Here is a 26,604-nt window from a genome sequence, read left to right on the forward strand (position 1 = left end):
GAAGGCCTCAGCACACTTTCAAATTATAACTAGGCATCAGCAAAGGCAAAAAGTCAGGGCTTCTCAGTTATTGGTAGTCACAACTGGCTGACAGAGGGCTTGGACGACCCCACATACTGTGTCTAACTCTTCCTTGTTGCACTCAACACAGGAATATGATTTCTATATAGGGACCCCTTCCCACAGGAACTCCCTGAAATCACCCGAGTAATCTTTCTGTCGTGGAGGCTGTGCTGTGCTTCATGGGTTGGTACAACGTCACCCAGGAAAACCCCACTATGGAGAGGACATCAACTCCATCATACATCTGGCCTATAGGGCTTCCAGGCAATGGTCAAAATAGGCATTATGCTCATAGGAGACATTTGTCATGAGACCACCGTCTGGTCATTCCAAGATCTTCAGGCTCAATATGTCCTCTCTAAGACCCATTCCATAAATATTTCCAATTCATACATGCCCTCGCCATATATAGATACAGACTTGATGGGCTTCCTGAAAACAACCGCTTGGAAGCTAAGTTGCTAATGAGTAAACTGGGCAGGGGTGAAGTCTCATGCATATACCATACTCTAATTGCCAGTGCCCCTGATTTTTTTTACCCGTACCTGCCCCCTACCAGGAGGCAGTGGGAGGTTCTGGGTCAGTCCCCTAGATGACCTCAATTAGCGATTTGCTTGTATGGGCCCCACATGGAATTGCTATATCCTCCCGACTCAGCCTATTCCAGGTGCATTTCTTACATAGTACCTATCTCACCCCCTTGAAATTATGACATGCAGTGAAACTGCACAGCCCTACCTATTAGTGCTTCCCTACCGCAGACAACGGCTTTTAGCATATGGCGTGGCAGTGCCCATTGATAACGACTTACCTGAGACCTATAACTAACTCCATTACTGTGGTCCTGGACTACCCTCTTAAATTGAGGCCCAAACACGCTCTTATCGGAATACTGGACCTGGGAAATACTGGGGGTGAAAGGTACCTCATTGGCATGGCCACGATGATCGCTAAAAGAGATGTAGTTTAGAAGTAGAAAACAACCAACCCATCCATGTTAGCTGAATAACAATCAGGCCTGAACTGGTGAACAAAACCAGAAGAGCCTATTTACAGAGCAAGATGATGTTGCCATGAACATGAGAAGATTTGGGGTAAAATGGGGGGACTGTTATTAACTCGAGCCTCTGTTCCTTGATTTTTGATTATATGATCCTCTACTGGATAAGAGGTGATGCCCTTGTGTGTTTTGGTGTAAAGCTTTTTTTTGTTTTTGCAAAAACAAATAAAATTGTTTATAAAAAGATGGCTTTGTAGTTGCTTCCTAAAACTAACATCGGTATTCAAACCATGTAAGAAATATTGTGCAATGGAAATGAGTTAAAAAGAACTGATTTGACCAAAAATAAATCCTACAGGGCCACTTCTTTGGTTGGACACTTGTCTGATTGTCCTGTGGAATGAGACTGTGGGTTTCCCTAGAGTCTGTATCCCTATGTTGGCTCCTCTTATGATACATTTTCTAGATTTTTCTAAAACAGAGGTTGGTTTTCTATAACCCTCCCCCCGCTAGAGCTAAGTACTTAGTCAATGTGCCAACCTGAATTAGACAAACAGTTGTATTGCAACCGTTCCATACCCATTGAGCAGTAGTTGAGCAAAATTTGTTTGAGGTAACAATTCCGTAGTACATTACAAGGATAGTTAATAGAATCCCAATCCTTCTTCTATTGAATAATTAGGCACTCAAGAACACTAGCACACAAGGGATACTCCTGGCCTTATGCACACAATGTGGAGTGTAACCCCAATAAAGACAAATACAATGGCAGCAGCAACATTCACTAAAAGTGTAAATAAGAGGAACCCCTCTAAAATGGTTCTGGTGATAAATCTAGAGCAATCCCACCCTCATTTTACTACTTCTAAGCACTAATGTAAAACTAGCCCAGCAGAAAATAACACATATTTTGAGTTTTCAGAGATAATAGACACCTGCATACCTGTTTAACAATAGTTCTTATGTTCAATGCAGATGCATGGTCTGCTATTCTCCTCTCACAAGGCCAGCTGCACTGATGTCATCAAGCAAATGCTAAATGCCTCCTGTCCCAGTAGCCATTATTTGGGACCAGCAACGTGACTCTATGTGGCCTGTCCTAGTGTCGGGGTTCCCCTCTACCCTTCACTCTCTGTGACTGACTTTTATAACATAATCTCCTTGTTAGAAAGTCTTACCCACAAATAATTACTAGAAAGTGACCTGATGCCCCTTTAATTATTTTCATTCTACAAGATTGAGTTGTTTTGAAATAACAGTAAACAAGACACGTAGTTGTGAACCATCTAGATACTCTTAGAAATCAACAATAAGCTAATGTAAAAAGAAGCAATTAACATTCAAATTAAAAAATGCACATGGATTCACATAAGCTTGATTATCACACTGCAGAACATAATAATATAAACTAAATGTATGTCATAATAATCACCCGCACTCAGTATATTTATTGGTTGAATAGCACATGTAAATCAAGCAGGGAAATACCCGGTTTGAAACCATAATATTCATAACACTTGGCCTTGCAAATGGTTTCAAGTATCGTGATTGTAGATGAGTTAGGCACCTGCTTCTCCAAAGTTTTTTTTTGTCCTACTGCAGCTAAGTTTAATTCAAAATCAAAAAGTGGCTTAATTATTCAGTCTGTTCCATCCTAAAGAACTTTGATCAATTTAGGCTTTTAAATTAGTTTGAAATGATATGATGCTATAGCGTCAATAAATGTGCAGTGAAATCTACAAGAAAAAAATATTTCATTAGTATGCATTGACTTCTTTTCATCTCAAGTCTCTTCTCTCAGGAAAGACAGGGCGAGAAGGTATAGGTATACCATCTGGAGAGAGAGCAGACTTAACCTTTCCCTGAGAAGAAAGAAATCCCTGTAGTTCTGATTATCATTATGCAAATGTTTCCATAGTTTACTTAATGTGCATTTGATAAGGCAACCTCACTCTTATTTTTACTTGTTGACAATGACTTTAATACCATTGTTCAAAACAGAAATTATATAGTGTGCGTTTTCCAAACTATGGTAGAATAATTAGTAAATTTGAAAACAGGTGTTTAGTTTCTTGAAAGAAAATAATCTAGAAAACTGATTGCTGCTTGAGTCACAAACCTCTGGGTGTATAAATATCAGATGTTCTTTTACGGTCAGAACATCTGAATGGGGTACATTTCAGCTGTCTTTATTTGATGGTGCTGAATTATGCTTATATGTCCTCATTATTTATCTCACAGATTACTGTCATCATAAGAAGTCAACTAATTTTAAGATTTTGGTACAATAATTCCAGCTTTGGGATTAAATTGGAGGTTCACAGAAATGGGTAATATGAAAATATTGCAGAATTTTGTTCATTTGGAGGTATTTGAAAGATTATTCCTGAACTTTGAATACATACAACGGGTTGTTTCTCTATGTTAAAACCCAGTATCTTGATATAGCTGTGAAATCAAGAATTCCAGCACAAAAGTCACGGTCAACATGAGATCCTCAATGTCACGATTATGGGACTAAAGAGTGGCACAGCGTAAAAGGGTGACATTGGTTCCAGTTTGTAGAGGTACTTACAGCAAGGTTCTTACTCTGAAGAGCTATAGACTTTGGGGGAGCCCCATGGGGTGATTACTGGGAACATCTGAGCTTTAAGTTGCACAGCAGAGTGGATGAGAACAGGTGAAGGTTCTTAGTAACCACACCTGTCATCGAATATCTTCGGTCACACGTTAGCCAGAGCAGCTCTACTTTGTAGAGGTTAAAGTAATAGCAGCTCTTTAATACGAAGTTTGTGACCAGACCCATTTGTGTTGTAGGCTTCACAGACAGATGTGAAGGTGAAACAGCAAACAATAGGAATATCTGAATCACAATGAAGTAATGTACTGCTTCTCTCAGACCTCACCCAACTTGTGTTATTTAATTGGGTTTCTCACAATGGTAGGACAAAAGAACTGATATTGGTATTATGTTGAATGCATTATGTTTGGACATAAACCAGAGTTTCATCCTTCTGAAGTACGTTTGCCACATAGGCTATCTATCTGAGAATTCACAGTTGCTAAAACTGTCCACAAATGGACTGATGGAGCATTATTCTAGATTATCCCAGTGATTGGCAGACTATTTTTGCTTCATAAAATAACTTTTAGCAGTGGATAGCTACTGATGCATTCATTTGCGGATGTCTCAACAAATCCTGCAGTCTTTTACACCGCTACAGGATGCTGTACATTAATTAGTGATGGAAGGTGGAGAAACCAAAGAATGAAAGTACAATGAAAATGTCCCAAATAATCTTCACCAGTTGTTATTCCGATGTAAAGATTTCTGTCATGGTTGAAACAAAATCGGCACAGCTTATGAAAAATTTGTCTGCCATTTAATTTTTGCTTTTTTTCTATTTACAGATGAAGGAGCTTTAGTAAGAGCAGCCAGGCAATTGCGCTTTGTTTTCACTGGAAGAACACCTGACTCTGTCATTATAGAATCAGTGAGTATATTTCATAGTAATCTATCTAAGTGTGTAGGTTAAATATATTGCTCTGCACTGGTACTTCATCTGAGAAGTTCTAGCTAAAACTATTTTGGTACAAAGTTTTAAGTGTCTAATTCAGACATCAATAATGAGGAACTAATAAACCGTTTTAGTAATAACAAACATAAAGATCTACTTAAACTATGCCTTCTTTGGATTTTTTCAGACCAAATTATTTTTGTTCAGCAAAAGCTTGTTTGTTCTTCTGGGATCTATAGTTAAAGAGAGGACCACTCTCTTCTTCATTCATGCTGGTCCCCTATAATGCAATTTGTAAGATGGGTGAAAAGAGTTTGAAGAATTTTTTTTTTTTTTTGCCAGATTGTGTTTTTCCCTCCAGAACACCAATTAATGGTTTCTTTACTTTTTGGTGAAATAGACCTAAAATTCTGCTCACAGAACACTAACTGAAATGAGAAAGGGTGTGTTTCACTGTTGAATGGGATTTAAAGGGGCAAGAATAAAATTAGTGAGACCAACAATAAAGCTTGCATAGACCATAAGGGAATTATAATTATGCTGTGAATATTAATATACACTCTATTAGACCAAGAAACTATTTTAATTTAATATGTATAGCCTAATAATTGTATTTCAGTTCTGCTGTAGCCAATAAATCCAGTGTTCCAAATTAGGAAATTACAAAATCTAATTTGAGTCCATATTTTCTAAAACAATATCAGAACATATCTAATCACAATATCTTGAAAATTGTTGCAAACAATTCAGTGTGTAAAGGAGCCTGCATCCTAAATATTAGTTACTATCTTAAAGGATTGCTTAATTCTGGTATAGTTTCTGTCTTTTTTTAGGTTCTTGTGTTAGTCTTCAAAATAGTTAATATGCCCTGCTGTTGCCTTTGCTGAAAAAATGCATAAGCATATATCAATTGTTTTGTACTACATATAGTAACTGTGCGGAATATTCATAATATTGTTGTATTTTCCTATTTTAATTATAAATAGCTCAAATAATTCTTGTCTAACTAGTGTGTTCTATCAAAAAGGTCACTAAACCCCACTCTTGCAATATGTGCTTTTTAGTAACTTCTTAGCGGAGTAACTTGTATTTCTTAATGCGTAAAATTATTAAACAAGGAGCTAAACTTGCACCCCTACAATAAGTGCCTGACTGTAAATCTAAGGCATCAATTTCAATTCTTCTTTAAGCTTTATTTGCCTTTTCAGATCATTAAAAATATTTTTGATATATGTAATGGTCTTTACAGTACCATTTAGGTAATGAAAAAGCAACTAAAGTAGTGGAAGAATTTGTGTTGGTAATTGCCCCTACGTTTTAAGATTTTAAAATTAGTTTTCTACTGATGAATCAAACATAACTGAGTCCACATCAAAGTCCAGCTTGTTAACTAAAAAGCCAGGTGCTCTAAGTAAAGTAGATATATATGTACATCTTTACGTTTGCTTTGTATCCACTACTGTGTCTAAAATATGTAGTATTTAGATGGAAGGATATTCATGATCTGTTCTCTATCCCTGGCATTTGTGGTGTCTCTCCCTGGCCACTGTGTTTCAGTGACACATCAAAATATATTGCCTCTTTGTTTATTGGCTTTCCAGGGAAATTGCAGGTTGCAAATTGAATGTTGTATTTACGTCCTGTCTAATCCATAAACTTCTATGCTGCGTTTACATTTGGTATAATCCATGAGCCTGGATGGCCTTTTGTACTCTGTCCTAAAAAAGATTCACACATATATTTGCTCCCATGCAGATTGAGGTACAAAGCAGTACATACAACCACATTTCTTGGACTGCCACTTCCCCAAAACAAGGAATAACCAGCACACCTCCGCAGGCCGAAATATAATGCAGTAGTCAAACATAGATTTAAGATAGATCTACAAATGGGTCTGGAGGGAATATTTCAAGGCAGTATTACTTTTAGAGTTCATCTCTTCATCGGGTTGAATAATTGTGTGTGTAGATATTATGTAATTATTTTTGCATTCCCATTATTGTTGATGTCTTAGGAGCAATTGGCTGGGCTCTAAAGAAACTTCAATTCTTCCTGCACTAATGCCCAAAGAGTGTTGTTTTCTTTACTCCCTTTCCAATGTCTCCACTTCTTTGGACTTGTCTTTTATAATGCAGATGCCAGGATTGTTTCTGCCTAGCAATAATTGTATGTACAGCTTCATTAACCGCTTGTATTAAGATCACTCAACCTTCAACAGGCACTTCAAAGTCTTGTTTGTTATCATTTTAAGTATAGATGCATGTGCTGCTTTCTAGGCGACTTCTTTTTAGGCCTTATTGGTCAATCTTTCTGGCTAGTGGTTCTTGTGCTCTGTGTGTAAGAACTGGTGGTATTTCATACAGAATATTGCTACATATGGAAGATTTGCTGAGAGGGTATAGGTTTTACTTCTAGAAACCATACTGATGACAAGCAGAAACATCTTTGTCAGAGTGATGAAACATACTAGCAGTAATGTTTGACCACACCGCATGTAGCTAGTGACTTTCTTTTTGACACATGAATGTGAAACTTCTTGAGTCAAGAAGCTTTGATACAGCTCACATATTACAAACTGGCCCTGGTGATAGTAAAGAGCTCAGCATATAGGGCCTGATTACGTCCTTGGCGGATGAGATAATCCGTCACAAACGTGACAGATATCCCGCCGTATTACAAGTTCTATCATGTCTTATGGAACTTGTAAAACGGAGGGCAGGATATCTGTCGCGTTTGTGATGGATTATCTCATCCGCCAAGGTCGTAATCAGGCCCATAATTTCATTGGAAACAAGTGTGTTAACCAGGCCTGTGTTAAAGTCACTGTGAAGATTAGCCATACTGCAACCACAGGAGTGATTCCAGGCAGAGGGAATCGTGCTGTGACCAGTCATGTTCCAGGTAAATATTTGTCAGTAAGAATGCCCCTGGAACTCTGTAAGTGGGTGAGAATCACAAGAAACGGTACACTGTGATGTTCTCTTAACACAGTAAACAGAATTGTTCATATATGCTTGTTCTTCACTACTCTTCTCTTAATGGTAAAGCTCCAGAGCTGCTAATCAAATTGGACTAGTGAGTTAGACGTTAACATGATCCACATGGCTTGTGCGAGCAAGGCTGCAGGAATTTCCCACCTGATATATATGGCGGTTGTTGCGCAAGTCAAGCTTGCTCACGGTGAGGGCTCTCTCCTTAACCGGTGCTAATAAAGATGTTATTCTAGTTCTTGCAGTGCATAAGCTTATGAATAAATTGGTCTTAAACTCTACATTTGCATTCAGAAGGACTTTTCCAACTTAGAAAATGGCTTTTGTACATTGTTGAAAGCCCTTGTAGCCCTCAAATTTAGAGTGATTTTGTGAACCACAAAAGGGCTTTGTCATCCAGCCCACAATCAAATCTTCCTTGCAGTGATTGAGTTCTAATACTTTGAATAAGGATATTAGGATATTAGCCATGTCTTCCATTGGGGGGTAGTGACCGTAGAAAATAGTAAAGTGTGCTTTGTTGGTTGTATAGCAGCCGCAAAGGCCCATCATAATAGTTGAGCCTTATTACCTTATCTGGGTTTGCCCCTGCAAGTATCCTTGGTTATCTAATATTGCCTTAAGAAAACGAACTAAAAAAGAAAGGGTTTTTACTGACTTGTCTTAGAAACATGTGGCAGAATAACCTCCCTTTGAGACAATTTTGATGCTTAACAGGAACCAAATTTTAGAATTAACCATTGTAATGAAAACACTTTACTATTGTTAAATAAATTTGTAGTTTTGACTCAAAACCTTGTCACCAAAAAAGCCCATACCTTGCGTTTTGTGATCTACAATTCTTTTAACTTAATTGCTCGGTTTACTTATTATGTTTTCTATAAAAGTTGTCTTGAGGACAGATATGCCATTTCTGCCTGTGTTTGTACACAGTTGAGGCTGTGTTCGTCTTACCTAGTTTTCAGACCTGCACTCTGTGATTGTGCTGGTTAAGGACTATAGGCCAGATGTACTATTTGCTGATTGCAAAATACCAACATGAACTAACCTATGTCCTAAGAGATCAGTTCTTAAAAATCTAAATTGTAGTGGTTTGTAATCTAAACTGTTTTATGCTTATTAAAAAGGTAGATCACAAATTGCGACCCACTATGATTAATTGCCATCACAGGGGTGGTGGCCTGCTCGAGTTAGCAGACCACCATATCTGTAATTGCTTTTAAATAAAGCAGTTTATTTTAATGCAGTTCGTCTTCCTTAAACAAAGATGGGTTGCATTTAAAACAATAAAAGTAAATCTTTAAAAAACATTTTTAAAGAGTAGATAGTGGTCCCATGGGCCACTGCCTACTACTAAAAAATGTTTAAAACAATTCACAAAGGGTAAAAGCTTCCTTCAGAACCCCTTCCTTATTGTGAATATATTGGGATCCCTTACCCTTTGTGGATAGGTTACCAAAAACGTTCATTAGTCTGTTAAATATTACTGTGTTGCAACCTGAATTTGGTCACAAAACATGAATATGTTCCCAAAAGGATGGCGAGGGAGGACATTGCATGGCATACCAGCACATAGTTCACCCAGATGAAGTGTGGTAAATACAGTGCATGATAACAGTCACTTTATTTGAAAGACTTTAGTATTTGCCAATGTTGCTGCAGCCAGCGCTGTGTATCTCTAGAAACGTGTTTCAGGACATTTGTCCGTCTTCCATAGAGACTAAAATCTTTAATTTGGGAGTGCTGGCAATTCTGCTCATAGTCTTCCCAGATTTTGTACCACTCCCTGAGCACATGTGCATTCCAGAGCTCATCAGAGCAACAACTCAGCAGTGGGACAATCACTAAAGGGGGGATGGAGCACACTGCCTGGCATACCAGAAGCAGTTTGTCCCAATGCATTGCATTTGTGGTAAATGCAGTGCATTATAATGCTCACTTTAGTTGAAAGTCTTTAGTATTCATCATTGTTGGTGCCACCAGTACTGTTTATCTCTAGATAGATATTTCAGAATATTTGTCCCTATCATAGGGAAATAGTTTTTGAAAGGGACACCCTGAGCTGGCCCCTTCCAAATATAGATTTACATTGGTTTCCTACATCCATTTAGTATTTCGATAAACTGTTACTGGATCACTGAATGGGTTTAGTACAGTTGAAAAACACATTTACTAGTTACAACTCTGAGATTTGCCAAATCCCATGGATTGTGGCCAATCAGTGCGTTCTTACATATGGCCGTATGTGGCTTACTGATTCCAGCATGTCAGTAAAGGGGCATCGACAAAAACATGAAGGTTTCCAAAAATATCAATTTCTATATGTCTTAAACCATTCTTGCTTGCTTAAACAGGTACCACGTTTGTCTAGTTAGTGCTGAAAAACAAGCATTCAAAATTCCTCTTCCAAAGGCTCCACCTTGACCCCTGCCTCAAACTTCCTTTTTCTGTTATACTGCCTTAAACGGCACTGATGCGGAGTCTGTTTGAACTTTATTTATGATAAAGTTTTCCTGTTTAATAGGCATTATCAGTTGTTTCAGCGTTCACCCATGTAGTATCTCCACACACGCCACACCTGGCCACTGGTCCTCCCACTAAACAAAGGTGTTTTTTTCTGGGCTTGCTTCAAACGCAAATGTTTGTTAGCACGGTCACCCCATATTTTTGTAACCCAGCAGGTTTGTTTGGATAAAAGTGTAACACCAATGACAAGTTACTCTTGCTAGCGTGCCTGGTCCTTTGTAAGTAAACTTACAAGGGGACGCATATAGGTTGATGAACCTTTTGGATCGCATGGAGTATCCTAGCTAAGTAGTAGACCATTGAACCATCACTATAATCATTTATCAAACATTAGTGAAAACTTATCTAATAAGAATTACAATCACTCTCAAAAAGGTTAATCGTTTTTATTCCCTATTAGTTACAATTCTATTCAAAACCTTTATTCGACTTTATTGTTAATCAGACTTTATTAATCATCACAAAAAAATTTTCACCAAAAGAATATTGCGCAATCAAAGTACAACATAAGTCAGCAATTTTCAACATTAATGGAGTAATTCAGCAATGCAATTTAGTCAGTCAATTGTCACTGTCAATGTCACCCTTGTCACCCTACCTAACCCAGATTAGCATCAGCATGTGGGTCTTCATGCGAAAACAATTTAGACAAAACATTAATTTGGAAAAATCTATCTAAGAGAAAAATATTTAAAACAGCGCCGTTGGTACTTTGAAGAAAAAGCACGCATTAGTCAGTCACATTATTATAGCTACCTATCCAAGATGGATCAGCAAGTCAGTCTTTGTCTCCAGGTCATCAGCAAAGTATCAGGCTCACAGAAAAGTAAGCCCAATTATCAGCACTTCGGACAGCATCGCCTGACGTCACCAACTTTCTCCTCTCCGCTCTGAATTTTCTCCCCTTGTCATGACTTTTTATTAGGGTCTCTCACTCCGTCCCACTAATTGCTAATTGTTCAACCTTATCAAAAGTTATGACTCTAACCTATAGTTTTTGTTTACCGCATATACACGTCTATTCATGGTTCAAGTTCCATTAGTTTGATTGGTTCTTCTGTCGATGAGAACATCATCCGGCTCTTCAGGTAACTAAATTGTTGCACCCAGTCTTTTAGTCAGTGCTTCCATTGTTCAAGTCCTGGGAAAGTGCGTTTAGCCTACACTACACATAATTTTATCAAATTGCCTTCATCATCTCCTGTCTACTGGCACATTTGCAGAATGTTCTAGCAGAGCCTTCTGAACTCTGTACAGTTCAAGGTCCTTCTCTCCAGTTCCAGTCCTTGGAAGCCTTGTCGCATCTCCACGTTAAGAAGGCAAGGCCCAGCGAAAACCAGGCCTCCAGTATGGCTTAAGTTAAGAATACGAATTAACACAAAACATAGTTTATACATCCAAATATGACATAGTAATACGTTTTTCATGAATATTTTTCATTATTTAGCATCTTGTTAACACACATGGAGACCACTCCCCGTGGGCACATTTTGCTCACACACGTTATTTTCAAATATTAGTTTCTTTATCAAATTTTCTCATTAGTATTCACACGCAAATCATTAGAAATTTCTCATATTAGCATATCTGCTCCAACACTTGTTTTAATGATACTTTTGTCTAATGCCTTTTCCAAAAGATTATGAAACACCCCTCCTTAGCCCAGTGATTCTCCCATAAACATGTTTTTATTAGTTGACTAACTTGCAGCAGTTCTGCTAATATGTTATAGCAAACCCTAGTTGTAGTTTCTTGATAAGATTGTGAAGTTTCAATTTAGGTTCTTCGCAACGGTAAAGGATATATTTACTAGTTGTTATACTGTGACTATATATATGCGTGTGTATATAAATATATGTATGAGTATATGAATGTGTGTGTATATATATATATTGTTTTTTTTTTATATATCAGAAGTATTCCATTTACAGTTTCCTTTGAGACTTTCAAACAAAATTTCTCTTTGTTTCCAGCTTGGACAAAAAGAAAGATACGAACTGTTGAATGTGCTTGAATTTACAAGGTAAAGAAAACCATTGGCTACATTTATATCTGGTTGCTAATGTAATCTATAGTCTAGTTCAGTGTAATATGTTGCAATGCTTCTTTTCAAATAAAAAGGTTAATATCTTGATTACATTAGTTGGAGGGATTTATAGACATTCAGCTGAGTAGATCATGATATCTTGCTTCTTAGTGTGGACTTACCTCTTGAATCAGGCATTACGTTAGTTTTGATCATTTGTACCTGAATGATTTCAAAGTGTGAAAGTAGGGCTTCTGCTGTCAGATACCATCCATGTTGCCTGTAATATTCCATAGGGTATATCCATCTTCATGTTTAATACCTATGTGAGACTCTTTTTTTGACCTCAAATACTGCTGTCTCAGTTACCATGATTCATTGATGACACACACACGATTGTAACTGGATTGTGAAATCATTATTCCACCAAGGTGTGGTACCTTCCAGAATAGCTTGACAGATTTTGGTTGCTAACCCCTGCCAGTAGTTAAAAAAAAAAAAAAAAAAAAAAAAGAATCCTGTCCACTGGCCTGCCCCGTTTTAATTTTTGGAACCTATGTCACTTATGGAAGTGGTGAATTACCTAAGAGGATGGTGTGTCTGACATGAATATGGACTTCTTGGTGCATATTGTATCCTATTAAGATTGTAGAAAGTGCTTCTTTTTGGGGCTTTCTGGAAAGCCCAAAAATATTGATTGCTGATGCAATCATCAACTCATGTTTTAACTAAGCCCTTTATTTTCAAATTAGCATTCCTGAAGATAGTATAAGAGGAAACTTATAGTGCAAAATTCTGCTGCAGGAATGATTGTCAGATTAAGATGCGTCATGTTTCTTTGGAATCTTTACTGGTGCCTTGTTAAATCTTGCATCATTTTGTAACTTGTGTGCCCGATGTACAAACGTTTTTGAGGTTTTACTCTTCTCTGGTGCTGTATATTTTGAGAATTGTAGTATCTGACCCTCGTGTGAGAGCAGATATACTACCTTTCGTCTACAATTTTGAAGTTTATCCAAGATAGGCCCTTTAGATTTTGTCAGGCTGGAAGGAATTAATCCAGTTGCAAAACCAGTTCTGTTAACCACTGCCCACTTCAGAAATCAGTCCAGTAGTTTATTGTTAACAAATGTGTTATAAGCTTGTGGGAGGTAGCGGACTTATGAGGATCTTGGTCCAGCAGGATACACCTAGTACTCAGCAAAGTGATCTTGGCTCCCTTTTCCAGTGTCATTGTTGGTTTTCCGGTAATTGATGTGCAGCATGGTAGTCTTATGGAATAACTGCCACGAATCTATCTTCTTGGGAAACTGGCCGCTTTACTCAGGTGTTAAAGTATTAAGAATCTGCAAAGGGAATGTGTCTTTCAGGAGATATTTGGGATCGATTCATGTTACACACGTTTAGGATTCCATTGAAGTTTTCTGTTTTGTGCTTCCCATAATGCATTGCACTAAAACCAAAGGTGTCCGTGCCGCCGTTATAGCTTGGAACTGCGTCGTCGCTGGTAACTCTGAAGCTAGTGGACTGCAGTTTGCCAGTGATCCTGTCTGTGATTTAAGAACAATGCAAAGATTTTGCACTTTTTAAAAAATTAAAGAGGATCAGTTGGAAACATGTTCTAATTCAGCAAGCCAATTGTTAGTCTGTTGCACGATTTTAGCGCCTTGCATGAAATGTACGATGTTGATAGATGGATCAGTTGTTTAACTGCTCGGTGAGATTTACACTGGTACGCATTCCACTGTGAGATTATTTTTATTGTTGCTGTACCTTAATGTAATTAGAATTTTAATCATGTTTTTGCAGCAACAGAAAAAGAATGTCTGTGATCGTTCGTAATGGGGCGGGTAAAATTAGGCTGTACTGCAAAGGAGCGGTAAGTAAATACTATATTGTTTCATGGCAGTGGTTATACCGGATATAAACATGTTTGATGATTGTACGCAATTAAGTTCTTGGTTCTATGAGAAAAACCCTGTAACATATGTTACAATATGAACAGTCTCAGACTGCTCGAGATAGAAGCATCTTGGAATAAGTGACTGGATCACAATCCCATTGCTGATCGCTGTAAGAAAATAACAAGCATTGTCAAAGCCATCAGGTCTCGATCATTTAAAACAAATTACATAGCAAAGCTAATAGATCGGAATTTTCGATTTGTTAATGGAAGTGTTTGGTAATAATTGGGTGACTTTTGTGTGCTGCTCCCAGCTGTCCTAGAAATAAAATCCCATAATGAAGCAACATCTTGTGCTACAGAAATATGCAAGCATAGAGAAGGGCCCTTTTGATGAACATACTGCATTCGCAGTGTTAAGCTGTACCCCCAAAGGAGAATGTTATGAAAAGGAGTCAGTGAAGGAAATTTGTGATGTAAGTGGTGAACCTAAAAGGCACAAAGAGCAAAATAGTGCATCATTGATACTTTTGACAATGGGCCAGTTTTTGAAGCAGCTGTAAGAGAGTTTATATGCATGCACGTGCTTTGAAAACAAAAAAATTTAAACCCAAACCATGTTGTTAAAGCAGAGTAAAACAAATGAACTTACAAGAGTGATTAATGACCAGACTTAGCCTTCCTTAAAGAAAAACAGGACGCGCTTCCTAAAGAAAAAAAGCCATAATCTAACAATTAAAATGCCATTATGGAAGTAAAGTAAATATGTCAAAGAATAAACACTGACTCCAGTACGTAATTTGTAAAATACTGAATGCTGATGCCAAAAGCTTTGCTCCAGCAGTGACATTAAAAATCAGTGCACCGAATACCAATCCTGCATAGTGTTGAATCCACATCAGGCCTCTCTACTCCACTACCAGAGACTGCTGCTTCTTTTTCTCACTCTTGATGATTCCTTGTTCTCCCTTTTCTTTCTCTTCCTTCTCCTTTCCCGTTTGTGTGTTGTTCTCTCTCTCTCTTGCTGACGTCATGTCCGATAAGGAAAATTAAGTGCTGGTCCCCAAAAGTAAGTGCTGATAGGCACCACCAGTAAACACTGGCTGAAATTAAGCAACGACTGATTCCCACTTCTTCAGTCGAACAAAAGGACTGCTTGAACACCATCATCATAGGGACACGAATGCCACAGTGTAAAAATCCTCAAAATGCTACTGTTTTGACAGACAGCCCATCCGGAGCAGTGGTAAACTATGAACAGCCCATGAGCCCATGAAAGCAAATGGCAGGAGAATGCTGACTCACAGACAACTCTTTCTGCACTGTTTTACGTGTACCTTTTTAAAAATATCGTTAACATGAGGTATTCTATTCAGTGAAAACTGCCTGTAGCAAGACCTAAAAAGAGAAGCAAGACATTGTATAGATTCATGAATTAAGACAGCCCATCTTCTTGTTTATTTACTCACAAAGTTAATGATCTTCTCTAAAACCAGCATGATTTTACTCATTTCACACACAGACCCACAGCGTCCGAGCACAGAAACTTGGGGCATCCTTGTAATCTTTCCATTTGAGCGTGTGGGAAACTACTAAAAACGATAGCCGGGCATAGGCATGGCAACAGATATGCACTGCTATCATCTTGTAAGCTATGGAAGTGGCCTGAGCAGTTGGAAAGCTTTCAGTCATCGCAACGCATTAGCAAGTCATTAGCACAGGCTTAGTGGACCTGTCCTGATGATTTGCAGTGCCCCATTGGCAAGGTCCAGGTTCCTACAGGCTGCATACAAGGCAGGACCTGCACGGTGGCCGTTATCTCCAGTACCACTCTTCAGACCTAAATAATATCTTTTTTAGTTGGTGTTCCATCCTTTGTGCCTCTTGTCTATTAAAAAGTGCTTCAAAGAAGTTAGGGTTCTCTCTGGTTTTAAGGTCCTCTTCATCAGTGGTGGCCAAAGGAAGTTCAAGAGGGCCCCATCCAAGCCAGATAACCTTTGACTATGTAATTTCTTTCCCATATGGGTTGATTGTAAGTTATTGTGTGACATGTTGATATCAACCCATGGCATGTATCTGAACTCCTAGAGCCATGTTGGTTGCCCTTGCTCTTTCTCTTGTAAATTGGCAAATTTGGACTCATCAAGGGCCCAACCTGAGCTAATGTCACGGAAAAGCCCATATTACAAGCCTAAAAAGGGTCTAGCTCAGACCTAATGATACAGTGATTTCAATCCCATCCACGCTGTCTGCTGCTTCTTATTTTTGAAAGCTAGTAGTATTTAGATGGCATGTTGGCTTAAAGTGTTGTTGTTAGCCATTCTTAACGTGACTGTTGAGATTAGTTTTCAACCAGGACAATTTCTACGCTATCTAGTTTTACCACTGTTAGTTCGGTTTAATTTCAGTAGTCGATTTAAAAATCTCCTTGCCCAAACTCCTCAATAATCAACTGATTTGCTTCATATTAATTACAGGAAACATAATCTGATAAAACAGTTGTAAGCCTATATCTTAAACACAATGTATTCAATGACTGAAACCTTGGAAACTGTCAAATCTTAAATATCTGAGATTATCACAAAGAAAATGCTTTTTAAGGTACACACTCAAGTTGCACATTACACTCTAAAAGAAATACCATATCTTTAGTTGATGCTCACATTAAAGTAATCGTTGGGATGGAAAATTGCTCTTCATGATAATGGATGTTTACCTCTGCCCTGAGTGCCCAACTGTACTGATGGAAAGTTCCCTAATGCTGATTTTTGTTGTCATAGCCATACACAGTTCATATGTGTACCCCATGGCATTAGCCTGCCTCACTAATTCTGTTCTTGTTAGACTGTGGGAAGGTGGGGGGAGCACCCAAAGAACTACTCATAATGGTGGATGGTTACTGCCTTTGCCAGGAGTTAAGCAGGGTGAGTGTGGTGATGGCAGCGTATTGTGTAATGATCAGTAGGAGTGAACAGGTCCTTTTTAACCTGGAAGGAGGCCTACAGGCTCACTTGCATTTTAAAGGTTCCACTGCTTTGTGCTTACATCATCAGCTTGGTGTGAAGTGTTGCTCAATGCAGAAATGGTGTACCTGCTCTGGGCGTATGTGTGCATCGGAAGGGTGCCATACAGGGAGAATGCAGTACTGAGAGGTGTGTGCATGGAGTGGTATAGTACCTGAAGTATTTAGTGCTGTTCAGTATGTGCAGGATAAGTGCATGTTCATGGTTGTATGTATACCTGTGAGTGGTAGAATACATGAAAGATACAGTATGTGCATGTTAGATGAGTATGCTGGATGTTTGTGCACCTGGGAGTGGTGCAGTACATGAAGGGTGCAATACATACATGTTAAATACACATGATGGATGTATGTGTGCATGTGAGTGGTATAGTACATAAAGGATACAGTACTGTACAGTATGTGTATGCTGCATACATGCATTGGGTGTTTGTGTATCTGTGGATGGTGCAATACATGGAGGGTGCTGGGTTCCATTTTGGGAGACCAAGGCCTGTATGGTGAAACATGGAGTGTAGATAGAGAGATCCCCCAGACAGATTTGTGAATTGTTGCATTTCACAGCTTAGTGAGACACACATTGGGGAAGGGAGGACCAGGCCTCCCCTGTACTCTTTGAAGGATGCTCTTTGATTCAGTGGGAGGTCACAAGGAAGGGAACTGGACACAACTCTGAAAGGAGATGGGGCTGGTAAGAGAATCATAAATAGTGGGGCTGGGATTCCTGGGCTACCTTTTTGATGCACATATCACTGTAGCTGACATCCAGGTGAGAAAGCTAGCCACTCCCATTGCCCGTGTTGTGGGACTATCAACTTGTGACTGACTGTTTTTCAAGGGGAATAAAGAATAGACACTTCAGGAGAAGCAGAACATACAACTTCAAATACTGAAACCTTAAATCAAATTTGGTGTCTGGAAATGGACTATAAGAAGGGGAGGTTGAGACACCAAAAATTGTCATCTGAAAAGCAGCCAGACAGGCTGTGCAAGGGGGGGGGGAGCTCTGCAAGACTTCTGCCTGTGATCAGGACTGGGGGCCAAGGCCTGCTAGTCTCCTTGCTGGATAAGGGGACATCACCCAGTGAATCAGAACTTAGTCTGCAACCTTGCCACAAGAGGGCTGTTGTGAAGATAGCTGTGGAAAAAGACTACCTTGCAGTAAGGGTGGAAGCCCTGTGTTGTAATCCTGCAGTGACCCAGTTTGCCAGGAGGGGTTGATGTGGTAAAGACTGCTGTGCGGTAAGGTCCAAAGCCTTGTGTGGCAGCTGTGTGGCAACCCTGTATGCCAGGAGAGACTTCTGGAAATACTTGTGCCGTGTTGACTAGGCCAGAGCCCATAGACTGCTAGCGGTGGTGACCCGTAAGTCACAGGGATCAATTAGGACTGCAACTGGTCTGATCCCGTTGAGCAAGTGAGGATACTGTGGGGGCATCCTCACCTAAGTTAGGGATTGAGACCTGGAGCATCAAGATCACCCCTCGATTCCCCCAAACCCCGAATCGGGACAATGGAGACACCCGTAGAAAGAGCTCACGGAACTGGCAATTGCTACGGAGTATGACCATGTTCTTGCCAAGTGCACGTAGCCGACTCACCTGATCAGGATCTGAGCTGCTGCAAACTGAAGGAGACGGGGTGCATTCTGGGACTCTGCATGCTTCACTCCTACCGGAGCAGGTAAGACTTCTTTCTGGGCTGTTGGCCTGGCAGAACATTGCAGCTGAGCTGTGACGTTAGGACAATTTTAACTTGAATTTATGAGTCAGAGTGGACTTTTGAGACATAGCCTGCTAGCAAGACATTCCCTGGATGGTGTGAACAGTGAATAGGCAATAACCACTATCACTAATGCGAGGGGGCAGTGGGACAGGTAATTGCCATAATTAAATTTAATAATTGTAATTAATAATTTTAATAATTATCATTTTCATTTGTGCTGCTAGCTGTAGGTATTATATCTCAGTTTTTTCATAAAAGTGAGTATTTGGCGAGACATTGATTTATTTTTTCTGTTGTGCGTATTTTGAGTTGTGTGCCCTTGTTCACTAATCTGTATCCAGACCTCTACCTCAAGGAAGCCATAGACTATTCAACCATGTTTACCAGTGAGAGACAAGTGCAGAGGGATACTTGGCCCATTTGCTCAGAATCCTTAGTAGGCCAGGCCCCCAAACATCGGGAGTACATGGCCTCAGCCCCCACAGTTGAGTTCTGTAGCTCCTGCTTGCCCCTGACCCTCTGAAAGGGGTTTTGACAGTCATACTCGAAGACAACAAGCATACAGGTAATTTGCCATTGTTGCATTAACTGTCACCTGGTAAAACTCTATACTGATAAGTCTAGTACCAATGTGATTAAGTAGATAATAATAAGACAAATACTGTAGAAGTCCCTTTTTGCCTAGTATAAAACGTAACAACCTGTACATCATTGTCTCTTTTGTTCAAATGTCTCACATAAATTGAAAATTAAAATGGCACTATAATCCTGATATTCTGGAGAAGTAAGTGACTGTTTATTACATTGGAGACCCTATTAAATATAATATCTCATTTGGATAGCTATTGGTATTGAAGGGCACATCAAAAGGCTATATATATAAATAAACATTTGTAATATTGCCCTTGTTCTGTTTGTTTTTCAGGACACAGTCATTTATGAACGTCTGGCTGAAAGTTCTAAATATAAAGAAATAACTTTAAAACATTTAGAACAGTTTGCTACTGAAGGTAAGTTGCAGATATATGTGTATATGAAGCAAATTGAACATTTTTGTAGGCTTTTTTGGTGTTAGAACAAGTTTTAGACCTATCAGGTAATTGTCAAGACATGGAACCATTTCAAACACACCCATGCTAGGTGCTTACTCATCAGCATAGAGATAGTGAGTTCTGGGTTCCTGGACAATAATTTAAGCCTTTATATAAACATAGTGATTGTTTTGCAGTTAATACTTAGATATTTTTAGCTGCTAACAGTGCAGACCCACTGCTTAAACTAACTCTACAGTGCGCAAGGACCTCAGAGAAAAACTGAAAAACACAGCTTTAAAATAATTTCCCCCATGCTGAGTGACAGATACTCTACAAGAAAATTGACCACAATGAAAATGCAGCGAAGTGCCTGTAAAGAAGTGAAGCCAGAGAAACGAGGTTCCATCATTGGAAGAGTTATTGCTACTGGCCCACGGACTCGTTCCTTTGGTTCAGAAAGGTGCCAAATGTTTACTACTTCCACTGGATGCAATTGAAGAAGTTCCTGGGCCTATGCATCCTGGAGAGTGTAAACGCCTAAACGCCAGCAAAGTAGTGCACAGAACCTAGTTCACAATCGTTTACATGACATAAATAATTCATAGTAGAAATTCTAGTGCCGAGGATTGGGTCTCTTGATCAGACATCCATTAAAAAAAAAAAACATGACTTGCAAGCCACATGTCATGACTGCTTTTCTGACAAGGATAGTGAAGAAATGAATTAATATTTATTCATCATCAGTTACAAATAACCCAAAGCATGTTATAGTCTGCAACTCTCTCCCTACAGCTATAGACCATAGAATGTAGAATGCAGAGATGTGCAGTTTGTGGCTTGAAATGAGAGGACGGCGAGACAGCATTCAGATAGGTAAATAGAAAGCACAAGTGTTATACCACATTAACAGTCAGGAAGTAATTACCAAGCATAAACTCCATCAAAACACCTCCCACATTTTGCAAAAACAAAAAAGTATTAGCAGTAAGAAGGTTTGGAGGTTGACTAGCTCTATCTCCCTATCTAAACTCTGTTCCCCTACTTATTTTCCACATTTCCTCTCTTGAACGTAAAGCAGTTTGAAGGTTATGTGAAAGAACTGTAACCACAGCATCTTTACTCTTATTTGAGTCCTGGAACTTTAGCAAATTTGATTCCACGCATTCATTTTTAGCACTAACTCAAACGGATCCTGATAGCATGCTTAGCTTAGACACAAATAACCCAACACTCCTGTCAGACTTCATCTCCAGTATCAACTATCACACCCATGCTACCAACCCCATGCAGCTTGGACACTCTTGTACCATCTAAACCTCAAGCAACAGCAGGTATATTAACTCTACCACCACAGTCAAGCAAGATCCCAGCTGAGCATCAGATTTCCTAAAGTAGACTTCTCACACTGTACTGAAACAATTCTGCACTTACTCCACCACCTACCACCAGAAAGATCCACTGTTCCTCTGAATGCACAAATTACACCAATTGCAAGATCAAACTTTAAATGATCCTTCTCTACAAAACTAGGACATTTGACCTTCACTGTATCACCAACTCCTGATCCAACACTTAATTTTGCTCACTGTAGTATTGAATACTTTTCTCCTGTGCCAGGTTAACTCTCTTTCTTACTGACTAAACATCCTCCTGATTCTCCAGACTGTCTTTATTATTGGAATAATGAGGAATTAACTTAAAACATGGTTCTCTGGTTCTAAACAGTTTAAATAGTGAAATAACTGTTGTTGAATGTGGTGTCAAATGGTAGTTCCAAAACCAATCCTATACTGTGCTTACATTTTTACAGCCATACACTGCTCACTCTGGTCTCGCCACACTAAAACATTATACTCCTTAGCTGCCACAAAAATGTCCATGTAAATTTTGTGCCGTAAGAAAACAGTAAAATAGTGGGAAAATGTAAGCACATCGTTCTTGTTCTCATAGGCTGAGAGGGTAATAACTTGATTTTGCTCCATCTTACCTTTTATGTCTCTTTCAAATTGACTGATGTAGGCGACCCCGAATCTACTGTTAATTTTACCTCCATTATTCCTATTTATATGAAACATACCAGATCTCTTTTTTATTTTAAATTATGTATTTTGATCAATATTACTATTTTAGGTCTTTTAAAATCACAAGATAATTGCTCTTTCTGAATGGCATTAACTTGAATAGGCTTCCTCTAAAAGAAATATGTGCAAAATGACTATATTTTTTACTTTTCGTACATTGTTTCTCTACAGCAGTACAGGCTTTAGACCTTGCCACAAACACTCTTGGCCCACATTTCAAACAGGCACTTCCCCTTATTATATGCTTTGTATGATCTTCAGTTAAATACCAGTGGATTTACTTGTTCAGTTTCCTTAGAGCAATTCCGGTGGCCATTAGCCAGCATTCAATCCCCTTTGGTTTAGACAAATTCTCAGTTAATGATGGGTTCTGCAACATAACAAGTTTCTTGTATTTTCGTCTGATAAGATATACCAAACTCTTTGATTCGTCAGTTATTCATTCACTAGACATTCAAACTCACTTAAAGCACTCAGCATTCTTAAGGCGCTTCATAATTATTAAATGTCTCATGTGGTAGATTTATGTGAAAAATGTCGACATATTTATCTCAACTGCCAAAAGTACTAGATTTTAGAATCATTTCCTACAGTCAAAAATATGTTGTCTCTCAGAGCCAAAACAATTGTACAGCATAGCGAACTTGCATTTAGAAATTAACTTTTCTCCTACAAAGGACAATGAGACAACAAAGTAGATTTACAAGGCTTAGAATACATAACATTACTAATGAACGAGACGGGAGAGAGAGAGATCCAGAGGTTAAACCACAAAGACCAATGGTTGAAACGTTTGGAAAAGTGGGTATGAATCGAGAGTGGCCACATAATAGTGCACTTGTTAGTCATGAGCAATTTAGAAAGAGTGAATTAACACTCATTTTATTGGAATAGCCACATTTAAAGAAACTGTTGCTGCTTACTTTAGAAATCAGGAGTTTCTTAACACAACACTTGAGGAAATGTAAAAACAGCACAGAATAGCTAATGTAAAAAAGAGCTCCAAGTGCCACAGTTTCTAGACTGCATGATTAACTCAAGATCAGCACGCTAATGAGTGACTTTCAGGGTGTCCAGATCAGAGTCTTTAGGATCTACTATTGCTGACACACTCAGCCTAGAAGAGAATGTAAAGCCAAAACACAAAAAGGGGATTTTTTATGAGGACGGGGCGCTCACTACAGAATCACAAATAGTGTCCAGTGGACGGTGCTGCCCAAGGTCGTTCCCCTAGACACCCTTGAATGGGACAAACAAGAAGCAATCCCTAACTATATATACTAACGGAAGCACTCAAGTCCAAACACAAGTATTAACAGGAGTCAAAGTCCAAAGTTCCACTTGATATGTTCATGATCTTCTTTAATGTTTCCCTTTAACAGCTACAGCCAAGCCCACACGTGTTTCGTCTCGGTAAACATCTCCCCACAGACTTCATCAGGGCTCCTCACAACTGTTAATGATATATAGTATCTAATTAGTCTTACACATAAAATCTCACTTAAGGATTTCAGTTTCTAATAAACCCACATGCTGTTATCAATCGATATGTATGTCCTCTATTCAGTGGAAATCTCCTTGTGTTCATTATTTGCTAAACCATTATAGCACCTTATCACCTTCTACTTCATGTGTTTTGAATTAACAAACCCCATGCACAAACGAGTGAGGCTCCCAACGCCAGAAACACCAGTGTGTACCTACCCTCTATGTCCTCAACTAAATAAAAGGTATTCATTTTACCTGATGTGCTGAATCTCCCTCTCGTATATAAATATTCAATATATCTATAAACGCAAATAGAATAAAAGTAAAGTAAATTAAAATACTTACTGCATGTCCGTAAAACTAACTGCAAAATGTATTTCTGTCCAGTTGCATCAAGACAGGCAGCATCAGGCAGGCCCCTGACATTTGTTTAATGAGGTTTGGGACTAGCCAAGGGACCAACCTGCAAGAGACCTTGCCCCAGACTAAAGTACAGGTGGTGCCCCTCGGCAACCATCGCATAAATTAAGTACTGTGCACTAGTCTCCGATTTGGTCTTATAAAAAGCTGCACATTTGCTCTGTGTTTATACGATTCTTAGCATAATTGGTGCTTTTGATATGTTCTGCAATTAAAAGGCATATTGTTTACAGTTACCCTTATATAAGTACATTAAGGGCCTGATTTAGAAGTCGGCGGAGGGGAATACTCCATCACAAACTTTACGGATATCCCGTCCGCTTTATTGCAATCCCATTCTATCCTTTGGTGATCGTAATACAGCAGATGTACTATCTGTCATGTTTATGACTGAGTAGTTCCTCCCCTGACTTGTAAATCATGCCCTAAATCATGCTACTATTAGTTAGGAATTGTGTGACCTGTAGCCCGTTGTAATTAAAAAGGGACTCCACGTTTAAATTAAACAATATTCTTTACGTTTTTAAACATGTTGATTTTCTGACTTTTAGGTTTAAGAACTCTGTGTTTTGCTGTTGCTGAAATATCAGAAACTGCATACGAAGAATGGTTGAAGCTCTTCCAGCGAGCTTCCACTGGTGTTCAAAACCGTGCACTTAAACTTGAAGAAAGTTATGAGATGATTGAAAAAGTGAGTGGTTGATTTTTTTTATGGTGTATTTTATAAACCAGCAATATTTCTTGAATAAGCTTTAGTCAGTCATAGTATATGGTTATCATACAGTTACCACCTGTTCTAATAGATACATTTTCTTATTGATTTCTTATGTAATTCCTTATGTGGTCCTCTGCCTACACATCAAACAGGATCTCCAACGTTTTGTGGCAATGACTCCATTTCCCCTTCTCCAGCAATTTGTACTAAGTGATACTGTAGATCTGTGACGTAGCGTGTCTACATCGGATGCCAGGGGAGCTGACAACTTTGTTTCCTGTTTTTCTGCACCACACAGAAGTTAGAACAGGAATCACTGAGTTTCCTGATTTTTTTTTTTTCACTGAATTTTCTTTAAAGAAAATTATTTGCCTGGGCTGTATTCCCTCCAAGGTCCTTATGCTTTAAACCATGTGATGAATACTGATGTCCAATGTGATTTACATCAAACGCACATAAGGTGCTGGGAGAATGCTTGCAATAGGTCTGACCACTGGCAATCGTTCTGGATAACATTCCAACCCATTGCTCTTTTGTTCACCATGTCATCTCAGACTAGGCCCAGCCATGTGTACATCAGTTTTGACCCTTTCCCAATAGAAAAGGTTTACGCAGAACTGCCAAGCTAGGTCCTCTTTGAACCGGAACACAAGCAACCCAAGACTGGTTTTGCCCTAATTGGGGGCTCTTCAGTCAGGTTTAGCTTGCTTCCAGTAGGATAGTGAGCAAGGGATCTACATCTGGCCACTTCAGGCGTTACAACAAACACACAGAAGGGGATGGGAGGATGCTTGCAGTAAGCTTAACCATTGGCAATCACTCACGGTAGTTTCCCAACCCATCGTTCTCTTTTTGTATACTTTAAAGTGCGGTTTACAGCCCCACCTTCCAAAAACATTTGGTGTCTGGAGGTGAGGGGTGTAAAAACACAATATTCAATCCTAAAGCTATTTGAGAAAGAGAAGTCAAATTTAAAGCCTCTATAAAGGAGAGTAGTTCAATTTAAGCACCGAACACTTTCATGGTTTCTGGATATTATGTTATGATGCTAATGCAAACTTTGTTGTTTTAGCTGTCCAAATTGCGGGAGGTATTGCAAAGAATATGTATTGAAAGAATATTTTGTCAAGAGACTGGACCCAGCACAAGATTAGATGTGTGAAGTGTTGTACTAGACTCAGGCCAGTCAATCTGTGTCAGACCAGTTCTATCCTGATATGTATGTATGCATGTAGGTAACTTTGTGATATGGTATTTGTATAGAGCTGTCTAGCCAAAGGCCAAGGAGGATAGCAAGCTGTAAAAGATGTTGAAAACTGTCTGGTAATGTAGATGTGTATGGCATTTCCTTCAGAATCTTTAGGCTGTCCTGTGAAATTCATGGTGGGGAAAGATAACCAAAGGTATTGCCATAGTTAACGTGTCCACACTCAAAGTCAATGGCCATAGGTAAACTTTCAAAATGGCATGGTTTAAATATCTACAATGAACCAGACCTAGTGAAGTAATAGACTTGACTTGCCCCAGGGATATTTTGCTGTTTGTGTGGTATATTGATGCAGCTTGTGTTTGTGCTTTGCTGCAGAATTTTCTCATGAAGTCCTTCCTTTGGGATTCTGAGAATGTTATGGGTTTAATTGTTGAAAGAGACTGGCCAGTTGCTGAAGCTGCCAGGGTGTGACCAACCTGGCTGGACGTTCTGTATGTAAATAAAATCTGTAAGTTCTTCTGGACATTTGCCATTCCGGTGTTTTCTATTTACATTTCAACTTCACAGACTTCTACCAACAAAAAAGTAGTCAAACGCAGCATTTTACATTGCAATTTTGCATATGTTTTCTGATCAATCAGCTTCTACAGCTAATTCTTAAGGAGCGCTTTGAAGAGGCATTCAGTGAACCCTTCCAATACTTTTTTATAGTAAATCTTGAACCCAGTAATCCCTCTCAACCCAAAAGCTCTGAACACAGTGACAAATTGGTTTAAAATTGAGAAAAATGTATAATTTTTAGGTGGAGTACAAATAATCTGGATTTGCAGTGTCTCTGCTTCCTTAATGTTTAACTTAAACATGTCATCCTGCCTTTTCCTAGTG

The 26,604-nt window shown here is 38.9% G+C and overlaps 1 protein-coding gene across 5 annotated transcripts in view; it reads left to right on the plus strand.

Moving 5' to 3' along the window:
- Positions 1-26,604, plus strand: part of ATP8A1 (ATPase phospholipid transporting 8A1) — a 944,803-nt gene that overhangs the window by 466,263 nt on the left and 451,936 nt on the right. For all 5 annotated transcript variants that reach the window (XR_011194335.1, XM_069201769.1, XM_069201775.1 and 2 more), the window contains 5 exons: positions 4,475-4,557; positions 12,071-12,120; positions 13,933-14,002; positions 19,697-19,781; positions 24,346-24,485. Coding sequence is in view for 4 of the 5 variants with exons in the window: in XM_069201769.1 (XP_069057870.1) it covers positions 4,475-4,557; positions 12,071-12,120; positions 13,933-14,002; positions 19,697-19,781; positions 24,346-24,485 (428 nt within the window). In the remaining variant the exon portion in view is untranslated. The remainder of the gene's footprint in view (positions 1-4,474; positions 4,558-12,070; positions 12,121-13,932; positions 14,003-19,696; positions 19,782-24,345; positions 24,486-26,604) is intronic.

This window comes from Pleurodeles waltl, chromosome 1_2, assembly GCF_031143425.1.
Source record: "Pleurodeles waltl isolate 20211129_DDA chromosome 1_2, aPleWal1.hap1.20221129, whole genome shotgun sequence".
Classification (NCBI taxonomy): domain Eukaryota; kingdom Metazoa; phylum Chordata; class Amphibia; order Caudata; family Salamandridae; genus Pleurodeles; species Pleurodeles waltl.